Source organism: Salmo trutta, chromosome 4 (assembly GCF_901001165.1).
Source record: "Salmo trutta chromosome 4, fSalTru1.1, whole genome shotgun sequence".
NCBI classification, from domain to species: Eukaryota; Metazoa; Chordata; class Actinopteri; order Salmoniformes; family Salmonidae; genus Salmo; species Salmo trutta.
Genome location: NC_042960.1, coordinates 30,366,598 through 30,391,395, shown reverse-complemented (window position 1 = coordinate 30,391,395; position 24,798 = coordinate 30,366,598). Strand labels below are relative to the sequence as shown.

The following is a 24,798-nucleotide window of genomic DNA, read 5'->3' as shown; positions in this document are numbered from 1 at the left end:
GTATTTACAGTTTTCCTGGATTATAACTCGTGGAGAAAAAAAGACCAGAAGAGTCAGGACAAAAAACATATTCAATTTATATTGATATGGGTGTATGCTTTAATAATTTATATTCATTGTTTATTATGTAATTACGCATTGTATGAATGCTTTTCCATAGTGATAGAATCTAACGATAACATTCTATTCATATATTCCACGCCTCGGCAAAACATAGCATGTTAATCTCTGGATGTATCAATGATTTAAAAATAAATAATGAATAAGGAGTTGTGAGGAATCAACAATTTTTTTCTCCAATAAAGGTAAGTAGCTTAGTTAAATAAGAATCATTACTTTCAAAGTTGAATGTATGGTTCCAAGTAAGGCTATAAAAATGTGCCTATTGTAGATCAGGAGTTGTAGATGTAAATTTACAGGTCCAATAGCGCAATTTCAGATCAAAGTGAAAAGGATCAATATGGTCTTAAATAATTTAATTAGTGTCCTTTAGATTTTTGCTTGCCACATCGTAAAGATAAAGATCAAAACCCTTCTGAATTAGTTTTTTCTTCTTTCCTTTCACTGGCAGATTTTAGTCTGCAGCTTTGATTTGACAACACTCTGATGTCTGCAGTGGTGGCCCAGTGCCACTACAGCTTTGGTTTGCGGAGGGGCGTGGCCAATAACCTGTTCTACTTTGATGAGCAGACTGTCATCTTCCCATCCGGGAACAACTGTGTTCGTTATAACATTGATCAGAAATGGCAGAGGTTCATCCCAGGTATCTGCATGCTCACATCTCAGGAGTACAACAATATGGCTAGTCTCTGACACTACATCACTTTCTCTGAAATCTATTCATAGACAAATATAAACCTGGCATCATTTGTTGTTGTTGTTGCTCTTAACAACTTGTTAAAGATATCCAACTTCCAGTTATGTTGTCTTTGTGATTCATCTTTGATTTTGCTCCTTAGGTTTGGAGAGGAGTCAGGGAATGTATGCCCTGGCTATCAGCTCAAACCGCCGCTACCTGGCGGTGTCGGAGCGTGGAGAGAGGGCCACCATTACGGTGTACGACCTGCAGCACGAGCAGAACCGGAAAAGGAAGGTGCTGAATGGAGGGGACATCCATGTCCAGGAGTTTGTCTCCATGGCCTTCTCCACCGACTCCAAGTACTTCATTGGCCAGTCAGGGGCGCCAGACTACACCCTCTTCTACTGGATGTGGGAGAAGCAGAAGGTCATGGCCATGGTGAAGACCACTGTGGCCGCTAATCCAGTCAACCAGGTGATGTCGGACTGCTCTCTTGTCATTGGGGCCAGGGAAGAGTCCTTGGCAAGGAAATGGTGATGTGGAATGATCCGCGTGTTCATTCAAAATAGCAGTGTTATTTTTCCATAGATAAGGCAGGGTTTCCCAAAGTCTGTTCTGCCCCCCCCCCCCCTCCCCCCGGTGCACGTTTTTTTTCTTCCCCTAGCACTACACAGCTGATTCAAATAACCAACTTATCATCAAGCTTTGATTATTTGAATCAGATGTGTAGTGCTAGGGCAAAAAAACAAAACGTGCACCCAGGGAGGGCCCCAGCACCGACATTGGGAAACCCTGAGTTAAGGCATTAAATCGCATTCCGGGTCCTTGCTCCTTACTCTGTTATCAAATTAACTCTGTAGCTGATCACACACATACTTATTTACTTTCACAAGCTATATTATGATGGCACTGTCTCACACTCAACACGCTTAGAAATGAAGGTGAAGGTGCTATGGAAACATAATACACTCTTTGGAAAAAGGGTTCCAAAAGGGCTTCTACCTGGAACCAAAACGGGTTCTACCTGGAACCAAAAAGTGTTCTTCCATGGGGGCAGCCGAAGAACCCTTTTGGAACCCTTTTTCCAAAGAGTGTATTATGTTTCCAGGTCAGCTTGAACCCGTACGACAACACCCAGATCTGTGTGAGTGGGAATGGGGTCTTCAAGCTGTTCCGCTATGCAGAGGGGGTTCTGAAGCAGTCCACCTTCCATAAGCAAGAGACCCATAACTTCCTATCCCATGCCTGGATGTCTGAGGAGAGGGTGATTGCAGGGACAGAAGCAGGCAGGCTGATGGTGTTTGAGTCTGGAGACCTCCGATGGGACATGAGTGTGACCACCAAGACCGCCATGTCACAGAACCCAGACAGGTGGGCATAAGGAGAGAGGCTTGTGCTGACACAGTAATAACCTATCTATCTACCATGAAATAAAATGTTACCAAATTAGCTGTTTAGGAAAGCTAGACCAATCTAAAGTGCTCTTGGATGTCATACCACAGAGGCAGTTAGAGTCCAGTTTGGGCAACTTATTTCATTGCACAGGGCACAGAACAGATGTCACACAATTTCCATGCCTGCTGTGTTTCTTTTTACCTGCACACCTAAGAGGGTGAAAGCCGAAACGTCTGTGTATGTTACCCTCCTAATGCCGTAAAAATAATAATAATACAAATAAAATGTTTTACAGTGCAGAGGGAAATGATGAAGAGACCCCTCAGTTGCCACGGGTTACAGTCATCACAGCTTACTCGAAAGGCTTTGCCTGCTCGGCCGGTCCTGGGACTGTGTATCTGTTTGAGAGAACCGACGACAAGGACAACTACAGGAAGACCAGGGAGATCAGGGTGACAGAATTTATTTCACCAAACTATAACAATCACTCAAGCGAGCTGTATAATGCAAATCTAAGCGCCTTCTGTACAAACAGGCTATTTGTAAAGAGTTTTCTGATAATGTCTCTGCCTTTGTTTTTATACTTGTGTGTTTGTATTAATGTAACTGTGTTGGGTGTGCATGTATATGTGTGTTCGTGTATGTGTTCCATTCAGATCCCCCCAGACCAGTGCAGTCACGAGCCCAGCCATGCAGAGCAGCAGCAGATAGTCTCTCTGGTCATCAGTCCGTCAGAGGAGACAGTAGTGACCAGCACAGATCGTGGTCAGCTCTACAGTATCACCCTGTCCTCTGCTGAGATGAGCAAGGGGGAGCAGGTCCAGTTTGAGTTCCTGTCCCACTCTTTCCACTCTGGGTCTATCACCGGCCTGTCCATCTGCATCCGCAAGCCCATCATCGCCACCTGCTCCCTGGACCAGTCTGTACGCATTTGGAACGTTGAGACCAAGTAAGAGCTGCGGGTTTCGCAATCCCTTTTAATACAGATTTTCTGGAGTTTATGTCAAGTCTATACAGTGTCCCAGCCTGTGATGATTAACTCAGCTCCTTTGTTGTTTTAGACACTGAATGGTAGTTACAGTATATCTGAGAAAAAACAATTCCTGGCTGGCTGTTAGGTTTTCTAGAGCCTATATTAGGTCTGTTTTTAGAGCCTATATTAGCTCTGTTTTTAGAGCCTATATTAGCTCTGTTTTTAGAGCCTATATTAGCTCTGCTTTTAGAGCCTATATTAGCTCTGTTTTTAGAGCCTATATTGGATCTGTTTTTAGAGCCTATATTAGATCTGTTTTTTAAAGCCTATATTAGGTCTGTTTTTTAAAGCCCATATTAGGTCTGTTCTTTAAAGCCTATATTAGGTCTGTTTTTTAAAGCCTATATTAGGTCTGTTTTTAGAGCCTATATTAGCTCTGTTTTTAGAGCCTATATTAGCTCTGTTTTCAGAGCCTATATTGGATCTGTTTTTAGAGCCTATATTAGGTCTGTTTTTTAGAGCCTATATTAGGTCTGTTCTTTAAAGCCTATATTAGATCTGTTCTTTAAAGCCTATATTAGGTCTGTTTTTTAGAGCCTATATTAGGTCTGTTTTTTAAAGCCTATATTAGATCTGTTCTTTAAATCCTATATTAGGTCTGTTCTTTAAAGCCTATATTAGGTCTGTTTTTAGAGCCTATATTAGGTCTGTTTTTTAAAGCCTATATTAGATCTGTTCTTTAAAGCCTTTATTAGATCTGTTTTTTAAAGCCTTTATTGGGTCTGTTTTTAAAGCCTATATTAGGTCTGTTCTTTAAAGCCTATATTAGGTCTGTTCTTTAAAGCCTTTATTAGATCTGTTTTTTAAAGCCTTTATTGGGTCTGTTCTTTAAAGCTTTTATTAGGTCTGTCTCCCTTTCCGTTCCCCTCAGCACCCTTGAGCTGTATAAGGAGTTCCAGGAGGAGGCGTTCAGCATCGCCCTCCACCCGTTTGGCCTGTTTGTCATGGTGGGCTTCTCTGACAAGCTGCGACTTATGAACCTGCTCATAGACGACGTCAGGACCTTCAAGGAGTTCACCGTGCGAGCCTGTAGAGAGGTCAGAAGGAAGAGTTCTCAGTGCCAACAGTGCCTCATTGTAGATAGCTGAACATCACTGGTACTAGATTTCTAGCTATTCCAGCTCTTGCAGTGTACTGTATGCGTTTTCCTTTTAGTGTGCCTTCAGTCACGGAGGACACCTGTTTGCTGCGGTCAATGGAAACGTCATCCACATCTACTCCACCACCACGTTCGAGAACATCCTCAACCTCAAAGGACACAATGGGAAGGTTAGGAATGGTACACTGGGGGAGGTCACTGATGGTTTACGGTGTGATTCATCATCAGAGAGTAAGACCCTAGCTAGCAAGCTCCAACTAGTCCACTAGCAGCCTGCCTCCTGCATATTTTCTCGCCCACATCTGGCAGCCGCTTGACCAACCACAGTTCCAGTAGGCCTCACCTCAGGCCAACAGTTCCTGGCCATGTGACCTGACCAGGAAAAACGTTTGGCCCTAGTTATAGCTTTAAGTTTTTCCTGGTCAGTTCACCTGGCTCGAAACACTCAGGGTTGTAGAGATAACGTGACTGCAAGTGGGTATTTTGTTTAAGGCTCGCCTGTCTCCATCTACAGGTGCGCTCCATAGCCTGGAGTGGTGATGACAGCAGGCTGGTGTCATGTGGTATGGAGGGGGCTGTGTACGAGTGGAACACCCTGACCAGCAAGCGGGAGTCGGAGAGCGTCCTCAAGTCCTGCAGCTACACCAGCGTCACCATCTCCCCTGACGCCAAGACTATCTTTGCCGTGGGGACCGACTGTACCCTGAAAGAGATCCAGGCCTGTCAAGTGAGACCCCCAAAAAGTAACATGTTTCTTCCCTCTAGGGACTTTTTCCTGTATGTTGCTTCTGCTTTGCTTGCTCTTTGGGGTCTAGGCTGGGTTACTGTAAAGCTTTTCTTGACAACTGTTGATGTAAAACATTAGATTAAAATTTTATTGAAATGTCAGATACTCTGACAAATGCGTATTAGTTTTGAGATATAGTCAGTTATAATGATGCTATAAAATTATATCAGGTTTTTCTTGTAATCAAATCAACAACAAAAAAATTCACATGCGCCGAATACAACAGGTGTAGACCTTACCGTGAAATGCTTACTTACAAGCCCTTATCCAACAATGCAGTTCAAGAAATAGAGTTAAGAAAGTATTTATTAAAAAACCTAAAGTAAAAAAATTAATAAATCAAGAAGTAACACAAGAAAATTACATAACAATAACAAGGCTATATACACAGGGTATCGGTACCGAGTCAATGTGCGGGGGTACAGGTTAGTCGAGGTAATTTCTAAAGTGACTCCATAGATAATAAACAGCGAGTAGCAGCAGTGTAAAAACAAATTGGGGGTGGTGTCAATGTAAATAGTCCGGGTGGCCATTTGATTAATTGTTCAGCAGTCTTATGGCTTGGGGGTAGAAGCTGTTAAGGAGCCTTTTGGTCCTAGACTTGGCGCTCTGGTACCGCTTGCCGTGACTGGAGTCTTTGACATTTTTTGGGGCCTTCCTCTGACACCACCTAGTATATAAGTCCTGGATGGCAGGAAGCTTGGCCCCAGTGATGTACTGGGCCGTACGCACTACCCTCTGTAGCGCCTTACGGTCTGATGCCGAGCAGTTGCCATACCAGGCGGTGATGCAACCAGTCAGGATGCTCTCGATGGTGCAGCTGTAGAACATTTTGAGGATCTGGCTATAATAATAGCTATAAGATGGTTTTAATAATTGAGGGGTGCAGTTAGAACTTATTAGCCAGTTCTAAAGTATCTTCTTATTCTTACTATGCAGAAGTTTCCCTCGAGAGCGGTACTATGCTGACTGTTTTGAGTTAATATTTTATTTCCCTTAACTCTTCATAACATGTTTTGATGGTGTCAGTTTCCAGCTGTGTGAAGTGAAGTTCTGAAAGGGAAATAAATAGTGTGTCTCTCTCCGTCATAATGACCGGGGCCAGAGAGTTGATTAAATTCACACTCTGCTGTCACTTCTTCTCATCCTTGAGTGACGGCCATCTTTCTGACAGTCTATGAAAATAATCAGGAAAGAGGATACAGTCCGTCAGATAGAGGCCCTTTGAGTTATTCTGGGCTGCTGGAGCTTGGAGAGAAAAACCCACAACAATCATAAACATCTCAATTTGGAAGAGTTTTATCCAGTCCTGAATAGATCAGTGGTTTTGTTGGATGTTAGATGCCTTCATCCTTCCCCATTAGGCTATTTGCATTCCAAGTGTTGGTGAAGTAAACAACTTTCACTGACAGAATATCCACTTCAATAAATTAGTCCCTCGGGGTAACTTAGCTCTACTTAAAAATGTGCATGTACACTCCTGGATGAGGCTGGCATAATAACGCTAATGTTATGCTTGAATGTTAACAACACTTTACCTCTGCTGCATTTGTTTCTTGCCATCCCTTGATAGTACCCTTTATATGGTAGCTTTTATATGGTAGCCTTTATATGGGCTTTGCCTGGTTAAATAAAGGTTAAATAAAAAATGTTTTGGTAGCCTTTATATGCACATCCACTGTGTCCTCATCCCCTGGCTGTCCCTTCTCTCTCTCTGTCAGATCCTACGTGAAGTGCCCGCTGAAGATGTGGCTTACACCACCATCGCTATGTCCCGTTCTGGGCGCACGCTCTTCACTGGAACCTCCATCGGAACCATCAGGGCCATCAAGTACCCCTTGTCCACCCAGAAGGACTGGATCGAGTACCAGGCCCACTCTTCACCTGTCACCAAGGTACGACTTGCAATACCTTCACAAAACAGTAAAATACTGTGCATTGCAATGGAATACTACACAACGCAGCACAATTTGAGCGATTACAGTGTAATGAACCACAACAACACAAAAACACACACAACCTGTTTTACAAGCATTTCGCTACAACCGCAATAACATCTGCTAAATAGGTGTCTGTGACCAATACAATTTGACTTGATTTGATTTTTGATGACGCGCTGAATTCAATTCAAAGGCCATTGATTTGAGTGCATTCGGGAAAGTATTCAGACGCCTTGACTTTTTCCACATTTTGTTACATTACAGCCTTATTCTAAAATGGATTCAATTGTTTTTTCCCTCATCAATCTATACACAATACCCCATAATGACAAAGCAAAAACTGTTTTAAATTTTTTTTTGCAAGTGTATAAAAAAATGTAACACTGAAATATCACAGTTACGTAAGTATTCAGACCCTTTACTTAGTACTTTGTTGAAGCACCTTTAGCAGCGATTACAGCCTTGAGTCTTCTTGGGTATGACGCTACAAGCTTGGCACACCTGTATTTGGCAAGTTTCTCCCATTCTTCTCTGCAGATCCTCTCAAGCTCTGTCAGGTTGGATGGGGAGCATCGCTACACAGCTATTTTCAGGTCTTTCCAGAGGTGTTCGAACGGGTTCAAGTCCGGGCTCCAGCTGGGCCATTCAAGTACATTCAGAGACTTGTCCTGAAGCCACTCCTGCGTTGTCTTGGCTGTGTGCTTAGGGTCATTGTCCTGTTGGAAGGTGAACCTTCACTCTAGTCTGAGGTCCTGAGCGCTCTGGAGCAGGTTTTCATCAAAGATCTCTCTGTACTTTGCTCTGTTCATCTTTCCCTCGATCCTGAATAGTCTCCCAGTCCCTGCCGCTGAAAAACATCCCCACAGCATGATGCTGCCACCACCATGCTTCACCGTAGGGATAGTGCCAGGTTTTCTCTAGATGTGACGCTTGGCATTCAGGCCAAAGAGTTCAATCTTGGTTTCATCAGACCAGAGAATCTTGTTTCTCATGGTCTGAGAGTCTTTAGGTGCCTTTTGGCAAACTCTAAGCGGGCTGTCGTGTGCCTTTTCCTGAGGAGGAGCTTCTGTCTGGCTACTCTACCATAAAGACCTGATTGGTGGAGTGCTGCAGAGATGGTTGTCCTTCTGGAAGGTTCTCCCATCTTCACAAAGGAACTCTGGAGCTCTGTCAGAGTGACCATCTGGTTCTTGGTCACCTACCTGACCAAGACCCTTCTCCCCTGATTGCTCAGTTTGGCCGGGCGGCCAGCTCCAGGAAGAGTCTTGGTGGTTCCAAACTTCTTCCATTTAAGAATGATGGAGGCCACTGTGTTCTTGGGGACCTTCAATGCTGTAAACATTTTTTGGTACCCTTCCCCAGATCTGTGCCTTGAAACAATCCTGTCTCGGAGCTCTACGGACAATTACTTCAACCTCATGGCTAGGTTTTTGCTCTGACATGCACTGTCAACTGTGGGACCTTATATTGACAGATGTGTGCCTTTCCAAATCTTGTCCAATGGAAACAAGATGCACCTGAGCTCAATTTCAGTTTTTTAAAATTTCTAATAGCCTTTTGCTTTGTCATTATGAGGTATTGTGTGTAGATTGATGAGGAAAAGTTTTGTTTAGTCCATTTAAGAATAAGGCTGTAACGTATCAAAATGTGGAAAAAGTCAAGGGGTCTGAATACTTTCTGAATGCACTGAACGGAGGTGTTGAAGTGTGTGTCCTCTCTGTGTTCAGATGGTGATCACTTTTGATGACCAGTACCTGCTGACGGTATCTGAGGACGGCTGTCTGCTCATCTGGAAGATCATAGACAAGGAGGGCCGCGGCCTGAAGAGAGACAAGGAAATCACCTACGCTGAGGAGATTCTCATCACCAAGTCAGACCTGGAGGAGAAGGTAGCCCACCATGTTTTTTTTTGGAGCATTACACTGGCATGATACATGAGTTGGGTGTGTTACATTATTGTAGGTTTGCGAGGGCTATGGTCACTCCTACTCTAACCTGATTAATCACATTATCCCTGTCCTGCTGTCATCTCATCCTCTCCTCTTCCCCCCCTCTCCTCCCCTGCTCTCATGCCTCCTTTTCTCTCTTCTCCCACTCTCTTCACTTCACTGCTACTACTCTTCTTCTCTCTCTCTACCTTCTCCCTCGCTCATTCTCTCCCTCACTACCTCCTCTCCTCCTATAACAGAACCAGGTGATGTTAGAGTTGAAGACACGTGTGGAGGAGCTGAAGATGGAGAATGAGTACCAGCTCCGTCTGAAGGACATGAACTACAACGAAAAGACCAAGGAACTGTCAACTAAGTTTGTTCAGCAGATGGAGTCGCTCAAGACCAACATACAGGTGAGACAGACAGGGCTTCAAACATAATCAGTTTCCTACCTCAAACAACTTAACTAAATAAAGTACTTCTGAGGACAGACGAGAAGCAAGTACAGGGAGTGAACATTTTAATAAATAACCGACATGAAACAAACAAGGACAGCGTCTGGACAGGGGAAACATAACGACAATAATGCTGACACGGCGATCAAACTGAGGAACAGACAGATATAGGAGGGGCAATCAACAAAGTAATGGAGTCCAGATGTGTCCAAAGTAGTGCTGATGCGCATAACGATGGTGACAGGTGTGCGTAATGATGAGCAGCCTGGCGCTCGAGAGCGCCAGGGAGGGAGAGCGGGAGCAGGCATGATAGTACTCATCAATTTGATTCAATTAATTTTGTAAATTAGAGTGATGGAGCTACATTTAGATGGTAAATAGGCTCTGAGATAAACATTAATATGGCATGAACTAGTACGGGAGACCGGGGGCAATTGTAACAGGGACCTTGAATTTCTCCAAACAGAAACAAGCTAGAGTGATGAAACTCTCTCAGCACATGCCCATTTAGGTTCTCTCCCTCACTATTTGCAGGTGAAAGTAGTTTTTACGACTGCAGCATTTTTCTTATACTGTCCTGAGCATTAATGTCCAAGAATTCAAACTATCATAATTTCCATCACTATATGTTGGCTAAACATTGACATATTGGACATGTTACTATTGTTGTCCCTTGCTAGGCACATGAGATTTTGTCATTGCTACTGGGTTGGTGTTAAATGCAGTGTTAAAATGAACCCGAGCCAAGCAGCCAAGGATGAAAAAAAAGTTATATTAACTTTAGGATTGTACGAATTGCACATTAATTATACAAAAACTAACTTTAAATAGCCTTGGAGTACTATAGATTGCCAAAGAGGTGGTAAACATATATTACATTTTTTACATTTATTTAACTAGGCAAGTCAGTTAAGAACAAATTCTTATTTTCATTGACAGCCTACAGCGGCCAAACCTGGGCCTATTGTGCGCCGTCCTATGGGATTCCCAATCACAGCCGGATGTCACGACTTCCGCCAAAGTCAGTCCCTCTCCTTGTTCGGGCAGTGTTCGGCACTCAATGTCACTGACCTTCTAGCCATCACTGATCCATTTTTCACTGGTTTTGTCTTGTCTTCCATCACACCTGGTTCCAATCCCATCAATTACATGTTGTGTATTTAACACTCTGTTTCCCCTCATGTCCTTGTCGGTGATTGTTTGTTGTATGTATTGGTGCTATTTATGTTCTGGTGTGCGACGGGTTTTGTACCCACGTTCTTTATTTTGTATATGTTGGTTTTCGGAGTTTGTGAGCACTTTTTAAACGACTCCGTTTATACCAAGTTCGTTCTCCTGCACCTGACCTCCTTGCCACCAGCACGCACGCACGCACGCACGCATTAAACCGGATGTGATACAGCCTGGATTCGAACCAGGGTGTCTGTAGTGACAACTCTAGCACTGACATGCAGTGCATTAGACTGCTGCGCCACTCGGGAGCCCAATATCAGTTGGGCACCATCAAACTATTCAAATGTTTTGAGAGGAACCGAATGACCATGCGCAAATAAGGGTGTTACTGTAAATATTGGTTACACTCACATGTCAAAACACTATAGTATATTATGGTATAAATACTATAGTATTCACTGTAGTGTTTTTGCGGACTTTACTGTAGTATTTACTGTAGTAAAAGAAAACTGTTGTGTATATACTATAGTAATTAATGTCGTGTTTTTGCGGACTGTAGTATTCTGTTGTATTTACTAAAGGGTTTTTGCGGACTATAGTATTTTGTAGTATTTACCATATGGTTTTTGTGGACTGTAATATACTGTACTATTTACTGTAGTGTTTTTGCAGACATTACTGTAGTATTTACAATAGTATTTTTGTTATATTATCTTTGACATAGAAGTGGAGGCTTTCTCCTTGAGGAAACCTACTGGAGAAATACTAAAAGAGCATATTTCCATAACCTGTAGGTAGTTAGGACTAGGGTCTGAACGGATAGTTCAGAGCTTCTGCTCTTTTCTATAACCTGTAGGGAACACATTATATGGCATGTAGTGTGGCACAAATTAGGATATGGGGGAGGGTAATGTGCAGGGTATATGCAAATGAAATACTGTAGTATTTACAATAGATAAAAAAGTGTAGTGTTTTTGTGGATTAGTGTGGACTGTAGTATTTTTGCGGACATTACTGTAGTATTTACTACACTGTTTTTTGTGTGGATAATACTGTAGTATTTAAAGTATACTCTACAGCAGTGGTTCCCAAACTTTTTATAGTCCCGTACCTCAACCTCCAGCTACGTACCCCCTCTAGCACCAGTGTCAGCGCACTCTCAAATGTTGTTTTTTGCCATCATTGTAAGCCTGCCACACACACACACACACACACACACACACACACACACACACACACACACACTATACGATACATTTATTAAACATAAGAATGAGTGTGCGTTTTTGTCACAACCCGGCTCGTGGGAAGTGACAAGGAGCTCTTATAGGACCAGGGCACAAATAATAATATAATAATAAATAATTTTGCTTTTTATGTAGCCATCTTACATATAAAACCTTACTTGTTCATCAAAAATTGTGAATAACTCACCACAGGTTAATGAGAAGGGTGTGCTTGAAAGGATGCACATAACTCTGCAATGTTAGGTTGTATTGGAGAGAGTCTCAGTCTTAAATCATTTTCCACACACAGTCTGTGCCTGTATTTAGTTTTCATGCTAGTGAGGGCCGAGAATCCACTCTCACATAGGTACGTGGTTGCAAAGGGCATCAGTGTCTTAACAGCGTGATTTGCCAAGGCAAGAAACTCTGAGCGCAGCCCTATCCAGAAATCTGGCAGTGGCTTCTGATTAAATTACATTTTCACAGAACCGCTTGTTGAAATTTCGATGAGGCTCTCTTTTTCAGATATTAGAAGGGATAATTGAAAGGGATAACGAATACAGTTGTTTGTGTTGTCCGTTTCGGGAAAGTACCTGCGTAATTGTGCACCCAGCTCACTCAAGTGCTTCACTATATCACATTTGATATTGTCCGTAAGCTTGAGTTAATTTGAACACAAAAAAATCATACAATGATGGAAAGACCTGTGTATTATCCTTGTCAATGCAGACAGAAAAGAGCTCCAACTTCACAATCATAGCCTCAATTTTGTCCCGCACATTGGATATAGTTGCGGAGAGTCCCTGTAATCCTCGATTCAGATTATTCAGGTGAGAAAAAACATCACCCAGATAGGCCAGTCGTGTGAGAAACTCGTCATCATGCAAGCGGTCAGACAAGTGAAAATTATGGTCAGTAAAGAAAACTTTAAGCTCGTCTCTCAATTAAAAAAAAAAAACGTGTCAATACTATGCCCCTTGATAACCAGCGCACTTCTGTATGTTGTAAAAGCGTTACATGGTTGCTGCCCATATCATTGCATAATGCAGAAAATACACGAGAGTTCAGGGGCCTTGCTTTAACAAAGTTAACCATTTTCACTGTAGTGTCCAAAATGTCTTTCAGGCTGTCAGGCATTCCCTTGGCAGCAAGAGCCTCTCAGTGGATGCTGCAGTTTTTGTGGGCGTACATATAAATAATAATATTTATTTCAAAAGCATTACTTATGTCTATGATAATTCATAAACAATAGTGTTTTTTTAAGTTAAGTGAATGTATTTGGTTTATTTTTTAGGAGTTACATTTGATCCCAGCTACTGTTTCTGAGACAGATGTACTGTACATTCCTTATATAAAAAAAAAAGGGACTGGCCTAGTTCAAGTGGTCTCAATTGCCCCTGGTCTCCCCAACATCTGATTTACCTTGTACCAAGTAACTCTGAGTCTGTTTACTGTACTGTACAGTCTTAGCAAAAAAAGGTTCCAAAAGGGTTCTTTGTGGGGGGATAGGGTTTTTGCTTTTGGAAGGGGGGATAGGGTTTTTGCTTTTGGAACCGCTTTTGGAAGGCAAAGGGTTCTACCTAGAACCTTTAACATCCTAAGAACCATTTTTGGAGGAAAGGGTTCTTTGATAATTCTTTGTAAGGCAAGAAGGGTTCTACATAGAACCATATATCATATTTCCCAGCATGCGCTAATGAAGGGTGATTTTCAGAATAGTTTGTTTTAATATCTGTGTTTTTGTGTCACGACTTCCACCGAAGTCGGCTCCTCTCCTTGTTCGAGCGGTGTTCGGTGATCGACGTCACCGGCTTTCTAGCCATCGCCCCTCCATTTTTCATATTTCTATTTGTTTTGTCTTGTTTCCATACACACCTGGTTTTCATTATCTAATCACTGCATGTATTTAGTCCTCTGTTCCCCTCCATGTCTTTGTGTGTAATTGTTTATTGTTATGTGGGATGTTCACGCGCTATACTTTTGTACATGTTCCGTGTTTTCTTTTGGGCACTTTGATGTCATTTTGTGCCTATTTCTTGACCGGAATAAAAGTGCGCCTGTTAAATCTACTCTGCTCTCCTGCACCTGACTTCGCCTCCCGTAGACAGCCGTAACATTTTGCATGTACAATGATTGGTTGATTATAAAGAACATTCTAGGTAGAACCTTCTGCAAATGGTTCTACCTAGCACCAAAAAGGACCAAAACGAAGAACGATTTATGGTTCTACTTAGCACCTTTTTTTCTAAGCGTGTAGCTCAGTATAATACTTTTAACACGGCTTAACTTTCAAAAGTGTTCAGCTCTCATTATGGTATGCACTGAGTGTACTTTGCCTTGTAGGAGTCGGCCTTGATAAGAGCTACTGCTAGATCGATACATGGAAATGAGAATTGAAAGTGGCTCTGGCTGGGCTGGCGTAAGGTGAACACCTCAGTGAGGTGCATGTGCAAAAATATCCCTCTCGCTCTCCACCTTTCTTCATCCCTCTCTCCATCTCTCCTGTCAGATCCTGAAGACAGAGAGAGACAATATGGAGGTAGCTAATCAGGAGACCATGTTCGAGGTCATGGAGAAGCACGGCAAAGAGCTGCAGGATATGGGTAAGTTCTGTTCTATTCTGTTCTATTCTATGCTATTCTCAGTTCTTGTCCGTCTTTCAGAAGAAAACAAAAGTGACCTTTAGGTTTGGAGTTAAGAGACTTGAATGACTCCCATTGCAGTGTGTACATGGACAGCAGCACATGATAGCATTGACTGTGTTAGATCCAGGGTCCTCATTGGATATCCTCTCTGTCTCTCTCTCTGCGTTCCCCTAGAATCGGCCAACAGTCAGAAGCTGATGCTGGAATATGAAAAGTACCAGGAGCTGCAGTTCAAGTCTCAGCAGATGCAGCAGGACTACGAGAAGCAGCTGCAGCAGATGGAAGAGAGCAAGACTGCTGCCCTGGAGGAGCTCACCCTCTACTACGAGGGAAAGATGCAGGAGAAACTACTGGTGCTGGAACAGGTAGTGGATACTAGGATGTCAAGGGGTTGTATGGGGATGTTTGGAGGCGGGATTTGAGGCTTTATATAGAGTCCTCACAGATAGGGTCCTGCTTTTTTCCCCTCACCAGGAATAACTTTGGGTTAGGGCCCAGAGTTCTTCCTGGCCAGACCATGTAGTCCGGAAAAACTCCTGGCCTTACTTCAAGGCGATGTAGTCTAGTCAGTCATTTAGCGGCAGCCTTCACCCTCCCTTCTGTCCCCCCTTTCTCCTCTCCTCTCCCCCCTGCTGTGACACTGATTGGAAGCGAAGAGACAAATGAATATCGAAGCACCGGGTTCTCCATCGAGGATGTCTGCGGAATCTTTAAGGAAATGCGACGTCAACTCCCATCATTGCTAATGGGGGTGTGAGTGGTGGGAGAGGGGTGGGCAGGATGGGGGTGGGGTATGTGGGGGGCACAACACTGGGCCTGCATAACCACCTCATTATTTCATTCTGAGAGAGAGAGAGAGAGAGAGAGAGAGAGAGAGAGAGAGAGAGAGAGAGAGAGAGAGAGAGAGAGAGAGAGAGAGAGAGAGAGAGAGAGAGAGAGAGAGAGAGAGAGAGAGAGAGAGAAAAGATCCCCTTTATTGGGTAAAGACCACACACTACAATACATCACATTACCATTTAGCCCTCAACTTGCACAGCAAGTTGACAAAACACTGGAAGAGAATCCTCCTGAAAGGATTCACAGAACACTTCATTCCCCCGCACCCAATACATTTCCAGAAATGTTTGTAAAAAGTCTGATGGCAAACCATCAATACCAGGGAGGCCAGAGGAGATCTGCATAACTGCAGTGGACAGTTCCTGCAGAGTAATGTCCAAGTCCAAAGCAGCTCTCTGCTCAGGGCCCAGTTTAGGAAGTCCTTGAAGGAACTGTGCAGTGCACACAGTCACAGTCTTCCGCCCTGTAGAGAGCAGAATAGAAATCCACGGCATGGATTTGCGCTGAGATACCGACCACTCTAGATTAAAAAAGAAAGTGCAAAGAGCGGCCCTATCCCTGAGAGAGAGTAGCAAAACGAGACTTCTCATGTAAGAATGACCCCAGTTCATGTATTTTCTCCAGTGAAGTTCTGTCCAGAACAGGGCCATTCTGAGTGAGCAGTTTCAGTTCAATAGTTAATATCCTGCTCAAGTACTCTGACAGTTTCTTTCATCATCCCTTGTGGCTCAGTTGGTAGAGCATGGCGCTTGCAACGCCAGCGTTGTGGGTTCAATTCCTACGGGGGACCAGTATAAAAATGTATGGACTCACTCTTCACTGTAGGTCGCTCTGGATAAAAGCGTCTGCTAAAATGAACAAAAAATATTTAAAAAAAAAAAATACTAAATAGTATACGGCGGAGTATACTGTTGACTAAACACACGGATTTGGGCCTTCCCAACCTTTCACCATTGACTCAAAGTTCCCCTTTGTAGCGCTCCACAGGGCCTGCATAATCACCTTATTATTTAACTCTGTAGAGAGAGAGAGAGGCGCACATGAAATGCAGAGCATCTCAGTAGCCTAGTCCTGACTGGGATAATTGAGGAGGTACTGAAGGTGCATAAACAAACACCCAACGATGGGATTATCCATCTTCTTCACAGATGCCGTGCTAGGATGACCTAACCTCTCTCTGTGTTGTGAGGCAGAGCTCCCGTTCATACCCTCTTTATCTCTCTCTCCTTCTGTCCTTCGATCTCGTGCCCTCTGTCTATTTGTCTTATCCTTCTTATCCTCACTCTCTATCCTTTCACCTCTCTCTTTCTCTGTATCTCATTCCTTCTCTTCAACTTAACTCTTCCCATATATCTTGCCTTGTTATTTGCTACCTCTTTCGCCTTTCCTTTTTCTTTCTCTATCAAATTTTTAACATTTACATTTTAGTCATTTAGCAGATGCTCTTATCCAGAGCGACTAACAGTTAGTGCATTCATCTTAAGATGCACTACATGACCAAAAGTATGTGGACACCTGCTCGTCAAGCATCTCTTTCCAAAATCATGGGCATTAATATGGAGATTGTCCCCCCTTTGCTGCTATAACAGCCTCCACTCTTCTGGGAAGCATTTCAACTAGATGTTGGAACATTGCAGCGGGGACTTGCTTCCATTCAGCTACAAGAGCATTAGTGAGGTCGGGCACTGATGTTGGGCGATTAGGCCTGGCTCGCAGTCGGCGTTCCAATTCATCCCAAAGGTGTTCGATGGGTTTGAGGTCAGAGCTATGTGCAGGCCAGTCTTCCACACCGATCTCGACAAACCATTTCTGTATGGACCTCGCTTTGTGCACGGGGGCATTGTCATGCTTAAACAGGAAAGGGCCTTTCCCAAACTGTTGCCACATAGTTGAAAGCACAGAACCGTTGAATGTCATTGTATGCTGTAGCGTTAAGATTTCCATTCACTGGAACTAAGGGGCCTAGCCCGAACCATGAAAAATTGACACAGACCTTTATTCCTCCTCCACCAAACGTTACATTTGGTACTATGCATTAGGGCAGGTAGCGTTCTCCTGGCATCCGCCAAACCCAGATTCGTCCGTCGGACTGCCAGATGGTGAAGCGTGATTCATCACTGCAGAGAATGTGTTTCCACTGCTCCAGAGTCCAATGGCAGTGAGCTTTATACCAATCCAGCCTGCTCGGCCATGGGAACCCATTTCATAAAGCTCCTGACGAACAGTTCTTGTGCTGACGTTGCTTCCAGAGGCAGTTTGGAACTCGGTAGTGAGTGTTGCAACCAAGGACAGACGAGGTACGAGCTACACGCTTCAGCACTCAGGGGTCCCATCCTGTGAGCTTGTGTGGCCTACCACTTCGCAGCTGAGCTTTGTTTCTCCTAGATGTTTCCACTTCACAATAACAGCACTTACAGTTGACCGGGGCAGCTCTAGCTGGGCAGAAATTTGACGAACTGACTTGTTGGAAAGGTGGCATCCTATGACGGTGCCACGTTGAAATTCGTTGAGCTCTTCAGTAAGGCCATTCTACTGCCAATGTTTGTCTATGGAGATTGCATGGCTGTGTGCTCAATTTTATACACCTGTCAGCAGCGGGTGTGGCTGAAATAGCCAAATCAACTCATTTGAAAAGGGTGTCCACATACTTTTATATATACTGTATAGTGTAGCTAGGTGAGACAACCACATCTCAGTAATTATTTTAATAAAGTAGCTATCAGCAAAACCAGTACTAGTAGGACAAAGTCAAGTGTTAGTACACGATATTTAAGATACTCTTTGAAGAGGGTAGGGTTTCAGATGTTTTCGAAAGATGGGCAGGGACTCTGCTGTCCTAGTGTCAGAGGGAAGCTTGTTCTATCATCTCCCACTTATTTCTCACTCCCTCCCGACCCTCTGTAGTGTCAGGAGGAGTCTCGTATCCAGGCGAGGGAGTTTGAGGAGAGCAGGAAGCAGATGGAGGAGGATGGAGACAGGGAGATCCAGGACATCAGGATCCGCTACGAGAGGTGGCTGAGCGACGAGAGGGAGACCAACATGCGCATGAAGAGAGACACCGGCATCATGAAGAAGAAGGTAGAGACATGATCTTCTCACCCCTACTCCTCCAATCTCTCTCAAAAGTTTCCTTGATTCCTTTTGTCCTCTTGCCTTCTTGCCTTCTTCTCAGAACATCAGAGGGATAAGAGGAGCGCATTAGAGGAGAAGATCAGAGGTTCCTCTCCTCAGATCTTCTCCAATGCTCTCCTTGCTTTCCTCTGATATTTTGAGAAGGAAGTGGGAGGAGAACGGGAGGATGCAAGATTCACCCCTACTTTGCTTCCAAGTCCCATCCCATCTTACACACCCCACTCAACCCTCTCCCACCTAGCCCCTGCCTGCCTTTTCATCACACCTCCCAGTCAGCTCTTCTCTCCCAGCCTGCAGTGTGGTAGATCATAATTACAGCCAATCAGACGCAGCATACAGCCGGCTGACTGCAAGCAGGGCTTGTCCGTCTGTCCACAGTTAGGCTCTAATGTGCTCCCTCTGCATGCTCACTCAATATCACAGGGATCACTTTAATGGAAATGGATGATGTTGAATCAGATCCTCTGCATATTCAGCCATCCTATACACCTGGTCCCATTCTGTCTGTCTATCTGTTGCCTTTTCTTGTCTTCTCTCTGTCTTTTTTGTCTCCTTCCCTTTCTTCCTAGATCAAGTCTGGCCATTTTTACTGTCCAATATGGTTTTGGATGTGGAGGCCTTGTTATGGGTTATGGAATCCAGAAAGAATATGACTTTTGTGTAAGTGACAATGAGTTATGAGGATTGGTGACTGATGACATTTTCCTCCTCTCCCTTCTACCCCTCCCTCCCTCCCTCACACATGCACACACGTACACACACACTGCAGTTCAGCAGCCTGCAGAAGGATATAGACAACAGCAACGTGGAGATGGAGAGGATGAAGTTGGAACAGCAGAAGCTAAAGGCCATCGTCAAGTCCCTGGAAAAGGACATCCTGGCGCTGAAGAAAGCGATCCAGGAGCGGGACGAGACCATCCAAGACAAGGTAGGTGAGTGGCTGGGGTGAGGGGTGCAAGGGGTGAGGGGGTACAGTCAGATGCCGTGTAAAGGAGAGGGTTAGTTTTGTTCCAAACGCAGTGAGGCAGAAATGATTGGTTTGCCTCCAAGGTATGCAGAAACATGGAAGGCATAGGTGACTGGACGTCACCGAAACGGTTAAAACACTGAGGAAGGAAAACAGTCCGTTTTGTATCATGGAGATCTACTGGTATGATTGTGCTCCAGTTCAATTTGTTCTAATGCCCCTCTCTCAGAATCAAACACAATCAACTCATACGCTATTATAGATTGTCCATCAAAACGTTTCCTCTCCCCCATCCATTCATCCTGATTGAGTCCCAGTGCCATGCATCACACCAGGCAAGGTGACTGTGAGACTGTAAGACTCCCTCCCCCCCCAGCGGAAAACAGCACTGAGCCTTGAGAAGTGAAGGTCCACTAATGACTAATCCCACTCAGACACCTGCTCTATGAGCACGAACTCACACAGGCACACACGCGTACGTGCATAGGTGCACACACATGCGCGCAGGTATGCACACATGCATGCACGATGTGCGTCAGTGCGTAAAACCTTAACAACATGCATGCTGCTGTTAGCGCTATTGATGTGTGAGACACTGAGGCATGTTATTTCTCTTAAAGAGCATGTACATATTTTACCATCAGTGTTATGAGGGGTAGACAGGGGAGAAAGGCATTTGCATCTTTCTCTGTTGGCTCTCTTTGTGCGTACAGGGAAACTTAATTAGTGTGTAAATGTCACAGATGCTGTCCTATGAAAAGATCACCCCCCTACACACACACACACACACACACACACACACACACGATTAAACGGTTTCAAACAGCTAATTGGACAGGGAGTAAATTTGAACAAAATGGTTCTGCATCAAAAGAGGATCCCCCAGTTCAGTTGAAACACCTTCCTCTTCATGAATAAAGATTCACACTCAACAGCAATAACCTTGGCATCTGTTGTTGCTACGCTCTCTTGTCTGGTTTGCTCGCTTGTCTCTAACGATAATACATTTTAACATTAGGAGGTGCTGCCCAGAAGTTAAGCCGAACATTTAGATTTGGATCACCAAAGGGCTTTTTTTGTTGAACTACCGATACAAAATGACATTTCCTTTCAATTTCATGGGATCAAAGTTCGGAAGAGGACCATGAACATAATTGAACTTTAAAAAAGTGACTATAAAAATCTTATGGCTGTTAAATGTGTAGTCAGTTAGTGTGAAAACGAACTTTATACAGAGACCTGAAGCCTATTTATGTTTTCTTACCAACTCCTATTGTTGTTGTGTGACAATGACTTGGCAAGACAGCACAAACAGATCTGGGACCAGGCTAAAGTCTTGTCCTGTTCCTGTGTACTGTAGGAGAAACGCATCTATGATCTGAAGAAGAAGAACCAGGAGCTGGAGAAGTTTAAATTTGTCCTGGACTACAAGATCAAAGAACTGAAGAAACAAATAGAGCCCAGAGAGAATGATATCATGGAGATGAAGGAGCAGATCCACGAGGTAAAACAAGATGGCTTCTCTTCTTCCTCCTTTATCAGCTCTTTAACGGGTTAACTGTCATTTTTTGAAATTGTTGGAAACCATCACTGAAATGTCCCTTGAATACATACATTCTATCGGCGGTTGTCCACAGTAGGCTAACTGAAATGTCTCTTTGATTAGAATGAGAATTCAATATTCACAGAAAAAAAAATCAGTTCCTACTTTTGTACTTGTCGTCATTGATACTTTATGAAAGCGCCTGCCAACTTCAGGCCCTTTTCATCTACATGGAAATGAGCACTGGGGTCCATATCGATTTAGGGTTGATCAGGGTTTAGATGAGTCCTATAGATCAGCTGTGTGAGATAGAGGGAGGTGGGAGAGAGTGGAGAATATGGAGATCAAAGCTATGCCCCCCGCACACACACACACTCTACACTCGCACTTGTATTTTCCTACTAGCACTGACTTTACACATAACTACTTAATGTGAAGGGAAAAAAATGACTTACCATGACTGTGATAATGTGGTTGTCTCGCCTAGCTGTCTTTAGATGACTGCACTAACTGAGTTGCTCTGGATAAGAGTGTCTGCTAAATGTTTTTTTTTTTTTTAAACGATGTTAAAAAAAAGGCTATTGGCTTCCGGTGATTTGTAGATGGAGGAGGAGCTGGATACCTTCCACAAGAAGAACACTCAGCAGGAGCTGGACATCGCTGAGCTGAAGCTCAAACTCAACACCACTGACAAGGAAATGCGCAAGGGTCTGCAGAAGGTGTGTACTGTATACGTAGCGAGAGAGAGAGAGAGAGAGAGAGGTCCATACGTTTATATTTGTGCCTTTATCTTTGTCTGACTATCAGTGTCACCCAATTTGTCTGACAAGTCCACGGTCTTCACCCACAGTCTCACCTCCATCCCTCACGTTTCCTTCTCTTCCTCCCCCTCTCCCCTCCTTCACAGGTGAGAGATGGGGAGGCCCTGGTACGCAGGTTCAAGACGGACCTCCATAACTGTGTGGGGTTCATCCAAGAGCCCAGGAGGCTGAAGGACAGCATCAGAGACCTGTACGACCGCTACGCACAGCAGAGTGACGTGGTGAGACAGCGTTGGCTACTGTGTGTTCCTGTTAAGAAGTAGGGAATGAATACACGTTTTTTTAAATGGCTGCTCTTCATGTCTCTCAGCTGGATAAAGTTAGCGTGGACGCAAACGTCCAGAGGGAGTACGCTCGGCAAAGGGACCACCTGGAGAGGAACGTGGCGTCCCTGAAGAGGAAGCTGGCCCAAGACTGCGTGGTCCACCATGCTGACAACGTCAAGATCATGCAGGTGACAGAGACGAGACTTTTCAGAAAGGACTGTTGGAGTAGGTGGATAAGTGTGTCTGTGTGCCCAAAACTATTTTCATATGATTTGTGGATTTGGCTTCATTCCCATTTATAAGACAAGCTAGGCTTGTCGTTTTAGTGTCGTTGTCCTTGACTGGCTGACAGACAGACAGACGGACGGACTAATTGACTGACTGGATTACTTGATTGCTGAATTGGATAATTGATTGGTTGCTACAGGAGAACGTGACTCTGATCAGTGAGGTCAACGACCTGCGGCGGCAGCTGCATCTGGTGCGTTCCCAGGTCCATGACTACAAGAGTCTGATGGGAAAGAAGGGCCTGAAGCAGACCAACACACTCAAAGGTGACCTCTTTCTCTCTCATCGCTCTGATTTACAGTAAAGAGAATAGAGTGCAGCTTTCTACTCCTTGGAAAGATTGGTTGAGTTAAGTTCCCTGAACTTTTCTTTGAAGTAGAGCGTTCATATTTCTAGCCACTGGGTGTCACTGTGTGAATAGTCTGTATAATAACTTTTAAAATTCATATACAGTTGGAGTCAGAAGTTTACATAAACTTATGTTGGAGTCATTAAGACTAGTTTTTCAACCACTCCACAAATTTCTTGTTAACAAACTATAGTTTTGGCAAGTCGGTTAGAACATCTACTTTGTGCATGACACAAGTAATTTTTTCAACAATTGTTTACTGACAAGTTATTTCACTTATAACTCACTGTATCACAATTCCAGTGGGTCAGAGGTTTACATACACTAAGTTGACTGTGCCTTTAAACAGCTTGGAAAATTCCAGAAAATGGTTTCATGGCTTTTGAAGCTTCTCATAGGCTAATTGACATCATTTCAGTCAATTGGAGGTGTACCTGTGGATGTATTTCAAGGCCTACCTTCAAACTCAGTGCCTCTTTGCTTGACATCATGGGAAAATTACAAGAAATCAGCCAACACCTCAGAAATACAATTGTAGACCTCCACAAGTCTGGTTCATCCTTGGGAGCAATTTCCAAACACCTGAAGGTACCACGTTCATCTGTACAAACAATAGTTTGCAAGTATAAACACCATGGGACCAAGCAGCCGTCTTACTGCTCAGGAAGGAGACACGTTCTGTCTCCTAGAGATGAACGTACTTTGGTGCGAAAAGTGCAAATCAATCCCAGAACAACAGCAAAGGACCTTGTGAAGATGCTGGAGGAAAGGGGTACAAAAGTATCTATATCCACAGTAAAACGAGTCCTATATCAACATAACCTGAAAGGCCGCTCAGCAAGGAAGAAGCCACTGCTCCAAAACCGCCCATAAAAAAGCTAGACTACGGTTTACAACGGCACATGAGGACAAAGATCGTACTTTTTGGAGAAATATCCTCTGGTCTGATGAAACAAAAATAGAACTGTTTGGCCATAATGACCATTGTTATGTTTGGAGGAAAAAGGGGGATGCTTGCAAGCCGAAGAACACCATCCCAACCGTGAAGCACGGGGGTGGCAGCATCATGTTGTGGGGGTGCTTTGCTGCAGGAGGGACATGTGCACTTCACAAAATAGATGTCTTCATGAGGTATTATTGTGGGAAGCTTGTGGAAGGCTACCCGAAACGTTTGACCCAAGTTAAACAATTTAAAGGCAATGCTACCAAATACTAATTGAGTGTATGTAAACTTCTGACCCACTGGGAATGTGATAAAATAAATAAAAGCTGAAATAAATAATTCTCTCTACTATTATTCAGACATTTCACATTGTTAAAATAAAGTGCTGATCGTAACTGACCTAAGACAGGGAATTTTTTACTAGGATTAAATGTCAGGAATTGTGAAAAACTGAGTTTAAATGTACTTGGCTAAGGTGTATGTAAACTTCCGACTTCAACTGTAAGTGCTTTAGAAGTGGGTGTCTGGTTTCATTCAAAGAAGGCATACGTTGTTTGGGGTAAATCCTAAGAATTTAGGGTAAAGTCCTATTGGTCGACTTCTACTTCCCAATAAAGTAACTCCTGCATGATCTCACTCTGTATTTGGTCCCTATACCCAGCCCTGCTGTCTCCCAGGGCCAATCCCAGTAACATGGTGGTCCGTCTGAATGAGGAGGACGAAGGGGACCGCATCATCCAGCTGCAGCGCCTGGAGATCCAGAGACTGAGAGAGGAGATCCAGGTCCTGATGAAGATACACCCCTACAGACCCCCCTCCACCGCCAAACTACCCTCCCTCCAAACCAACACATAATCACCACCCCTACAGACCCCCCTCCACCGCCAAGCTACCCTCCCTCCAAACCAACACATAACCACCACCACCCCCCCCTACAGAGACCCTCCACCGCCAAGCTACCCTCCCTCCAAACCAACACATAACCACCACCACCCCCCCTACAGACCTCCTCCACCGCCAAGCTACCCTCCCTCCAAACCAACACATAACCACCACCACCACCCCTACAGACCCCCTCCACCGCCAAGCTACCCTCCCTCCAAACCAACACATAACCACCACCACCCCCCTTACAGACCCCCTCCACCGCCAAGCTACCCTCCCTCCAA

The 24,798-nt window shown here is 44.0% G+C and overlaps 1 protein-coding gene and 1 non-coding gene across 2 annotated transcripts; one reads left to right on the top strand and one right to left on the bottom strand.

The window, feature by feature from the left end:
* Positions 1-8: 8 nt before the first annotated feature.
* On the top strand, positions 9-24,798 carry LOC115192214 (cilia- and flagella-associated protein 57-like). Its single transcript, XM_029750459.1, has 22 exons — positions 9-305; positions 572-763; positions 960-1,273; positions 1,908-2,170; positions 2,490-2,646; positions 2,851-3,143; positions 4,099-4,264; positions 4,383-4,496; positions 4,841-5,053; positions 6,835-7,008; positions 8,781-8,942; positions 9,242-9,397; positions 14,348-14,441; positions 14,658-14,848; positions 18,225-18,398; positions 19,222-19,380; positions 20,780-20,923; positions 21,565-21,681; positions 21,870-22,004; positions 22,094-22,237; positions 22,477-22,603; positions 24,291-24,798. Exons 2-22 carry the CDS (start codon positions 607-609, stop codon positions 24,482-24,484), a joined length of 3,648 nt encoding a protein of 1,215 aa, XP_029606319.1. The 5' UTR covers positions 9-305; positions 572-606; the 3' UTR covers positions 24,485-24,798.
* On the bottom strand, positions 11,341-11,393 carry LOC115193106 (U7 small nuclear RNA). Its single transcript, XR_003878070.1, has one exon. It is a non-coding gene; the product is annotated as a U7 small nuclear RNA (small nuclear RNA).

Coding starts and splice junctions, on each gene's coding strand:
- LOC115192214 (XM_029750459.1), top strand. CDS start 607: ATGTCTGCAGTGGTGGCCCAGTGCCACTACAGCTTTGGTTTGCGGAGG. Junction 4,497..4,840: donor TCAAAGGACACAATGGGAAG/GTTAGGAATGGT, acceptor CTCCATCTACAG/GTGCGCTCCATAGCCTGGAG. Junction 19,381..20,779: donor ACGAGACCATCCAAGACAAG/GTAGGTGAGTGG, acceptor TGTGTACTGTAG/GAGAAACGCATCTATGATCT.